This window comes from Cynocephalus volans, chromosome 14, assembly GCF_027409185.1.
Source record: "Cynocephalus volans isolate mCynVol1 chromosome 14, mCynVol1.pri, whole genome shotgun sequence".
Classification (NCBI taxonomy): Eukaryota; Metazoa; Chordata; class Mammalia; order Dermoptera; family Cynocephalidae; genus Cynocephalus; species Cynocephalus volans.
Genome location: NC_084473.1, coordinates 88837790 through 88841363, shown reverse-complemented (window position 1 = coordinate 88841363; position 3574 = coordinate 88837790). Strand labels below are relative to the sequence as shown.

At 46.5% G+C, this 3574-nt stretch overlaps 1 protein-coding gene across 1 annotated transcript; it reads left to right on the top strand.

The window, feature by feature from the left end:
- Positions 1 to 743: 743 nt before the first annotated feature.
- LOC134363118 (melanoma inhibitory activity protein 2-like) lies at positions 744 to 3115 on the top strand. The gene is given in 2 exon segments (XM_063078683.1): positions 744 to 3087; positions 3090 to 3115. Coding segments are annotated over 2 exon segments (2370 nt in total).
- Positions 3116 to 3574: the final 459 nt, after the last annotated feature.

Sequence of the window (3574 nt, the reverse complement as noted above, 5' to 3'; positions counted from 1 at the left end):
TATGGTTATTTTGGCAAAGTTAGTCCAAAGAAAACACTTTTGTTCCTTGGCAGGTATCTCAGGAAGGATGCTCTTCTGAAAGAAATTAAAACCACAAAATTTTCTTTAAAAAATTGTTAAAAGAAAAGTTGATCTCATAGACGTAGAGAGCAGAATAGTGGTTACTAGAGGCTGGGAAGGGCAGGGGGAGGAGGTGAAAGACAGAGGTTACATATACAAAGTTACAGCTGGACAGGAGGCACCATTTCTAGTGATCTATAGCTTTGTAAGGTGACTAGAGTCAGCACACATTTATTAGATAATTTCAAATAGCTAAAAGAGAGGATTTTGAGTTTTCCCAACACAAAGAAATGACAATATTTGAGTGATGAGTACACTGATTACCCACACTTAATCATCACACGTTATGAACATGGATTCAAATCCGGTGGTGACCCGGCCGAAACTGAGCCGAGGTGGGGGGTGGCGAGGACAGCGCGTGTCACAGGCCGGTGAGGGGGGCTCGGAACCGTGTGGCGGAAGTGACATCACAAAGGGGCCTGGTTGCCAGGATGCGCGTGGGGACGCCTGAGGCCACTGGGTGCCAGTGCTCTCCGGCTCTCCGCACGGCTGGCTGTGCCGTGTTTGCTGCTTTCGCCGGGGCCGTTTCCTGTTCCTGACAGAAAACAGAGCTGTCTCAGCTGCTGCTTGTGGCCTGGCCAGGCCGTGGCTACCGCGGCCACAGCCATAGCAGCCTCAGCGCCATGGAGGTCCCCGGGGCTGCCCCTCAGCCGTACTTGGGCCTGGTCCTGGGAGAGCTGTGTAGGACTGTGGCAGCATGGCCTGAAGACCTGAGACCAGGCCCTGGTTTTCCGTGGGAACTGGTGACATGTGTGGCTCTTACTGCATTTTTGATTCTCTTGTTAATGTGGAGAAGTGTTCGATCGGTGAGAAGCCGGCTTTATGTAAGAAGAGAGAAAAAGCTTGCTGAAGAGCTTTCTGGATTAATTGAAGAAAAATGTAAACTACTTGACAAACTTTGCGTTGTTCAAGAGGAGTATGAAGGCTTAGAGTCAGCTGTGAAGGATGCCAGCTTTGAGAAGGAGTCAACAGAAGCACAAAGCTTGGAGGCAACCTATGAAAAGCTGAGCAGCTCCAAATCTAAACTTGAGGATGAAATAGTCTTTCTAGCAATAGAATTAAAAGAACAGAAATCTAAACATTGTGAGCAAGATGAATTGGTGGCAGATATTTCAAAAAGGATACAGTCCCTAGAAGATGAAGCAAAATCCATCAAGACACAAGTAGCTGGAGCCAAAATAATCTCCAAAATACTTCAAATGAACGAAGAACGTCTGAAGGTGGCAATAAAAGATGCCTTAAATGAAAATTCCCAACTTCAGGAAAGCCACAAACACCTTTTACAAGACACAGAAGTATTGAAAGAACAAGTGAGTGAACTTAAAAAACAGAAAATAACATTTGAAGACTCCAGAGTCCAGGCAGAACAAGTTCTGAGTGAGAAAGAAAATCACATCAACTCTCCTACTGAACGCTTGCTCAAGATGACAGACTGGGCTGCTGTACTTGGAGAAGACATGGTGGCTGATGACTTGGAATTGGAGATGAAGAGTGAATCACAAAATGCTGCTCGCTTAGATGACCCACCAGAAGGAGCTTTGAAGAAACTGATTCACACTGCTAAGTTACATGCTTCTTTAAAAACCCTAGAAGTAGAAAGAAACCAAATTTACACTCAGTTGTCTGAAGTAGATAAAAGAAAGGAAGAGCTTACAGAGCATATTACAAACCTCGAGACTGAACAAGCATCTTTACAGTCAGAAAACACACAATTGGAAAGTGAAAATCAGAAGCTTCAACTGAAACTTCAAGTAATGACTGAATTGTATCGAGAAAATGGAATGAAACTCCACAGGCAATTAATAGTAGAGGAAAATTACCGGTTAGAGAAGGAGGAGGAACTTTCCAAAGTGGAAGAGAAGATGAGCCATGCAGCTGAGGAACTGGAGACCTACAGAAGGCGAGCCGGAGATGTGGAAGGAGAATTGGAGAGAAGCGTTCGTTCTTATCAAGGGCAGTTGACGGCCTATGAGAAAGAAGCGCATGGCAGTTCGGTGGCAGCTGAGACTGCTGAAAGACACCTCAGGTATTTAAGGAAAGTAAATGTTTACAAGAGACAAAAATTAGCTGAAAAAGAGTTGAAATTTGAACTTTTCAAAAAAGATCCTTCTGCACTTGATGTTCCAAATACAGCCTTTGGCGGAGAGCATTCCCCATGTGGTGCCTCACCAGTGGGTCGACCTTCATCCGAAACGAGAGCTTTTCTCTCTCCACTCAGACTCGCACCTTTGACTCCAGGGCGAGGAGGAGGAAGAGGCTCAAGAGGCCCAGAGAATACTCTGGACCATCATCAGATGACCAATGAAAGAGGAGAATCGGGCTGTGATAGGTTAAACGATTCTAACGGAGCACCTTCTGGGTTCCTGTCACCTGCGTGGGAACAGCACCAGAGGATGACGATCCCTCCACCAGGCCACCCATGTTCTGATCCAGCTCTTCTTCCACGAAGGCAAGACGGATTTGATTCTAATGCTGGTGGAACGTCTGGACCTGCAGAACTCGGAAGTCTTAATATGCCTTCTTTGGATAAAGTGGATGGGCCAAAGTCTTCACAAACGGAATCCAGCAGAAATGATACCAAAGGCGACCTTGGTAATGTAAATGTGCCTCATTCATCTGTGCCTGCTGAAAGGGAAGCAACTGGCCCTGGCTTTGCTCCTCCACCTTTTCCTGCAATCAGAGGTCCATTGTTTCCAGTGGATAGGAGGGGTCCATTCATGAGAAGAGAACCTCCTTTTCCTCCACCTCCTCCAGGAAGCATGTATGGAGCTCCTCCAAATTATTTTCTACCAAGGGTTTTCCCTGTCCAGCCACCACCTCCATTTGCAATGAGAAATGTCTATTCACCGAGGAGTTTTCCTCCTTATGTTCCTCTAAGAGCTGGATTTGAATCTCCACCCCCACATTCTGAAAGTAGGGGTGAGTTCCCTTCAGGGTCGCTTCTGCGCTCAAATGAGCCTGCTCCTGAAATCCAGAAGCACAGCAAGAAACCTGATGATATTTTTGGACTCTCTTCATAAATAGTTTGACTTATCCCTCATTTTCAGTTTAAGTAACTACTTTTTTTGCTCAAATTGAAGCTTAATGGAATTATAATTCTCAGGGTAGTGTTTTGTAAATAAAGATGATTTAAATATGAATTTTGTGAGTAAGTGCTAGCCAGTGCTCCATGCATGCTGCAAGGCAGGGGGTGTCTCAGGGCTCTGTTTCCATGGGAACCAATGGCACAGGCTGGCTCCTATGGGCACCAAAAAGGGAAACTTGGCAGAGGTTTCAGGACCCTGGCTCCTCCGTGGTTTCCCTGGAGGCTGAGCAAACGCCCATGAACCCCCTCTCCCAGGGACACCCAGGGGCCCTCACCCCCTTCCTTCACCACCATCTCCCCCCATGATATCTGGCGAGGTCCCTTAGCTACCCTGTAGTTCCACCCTCCGTCCCAGGCAGGACGGCACTT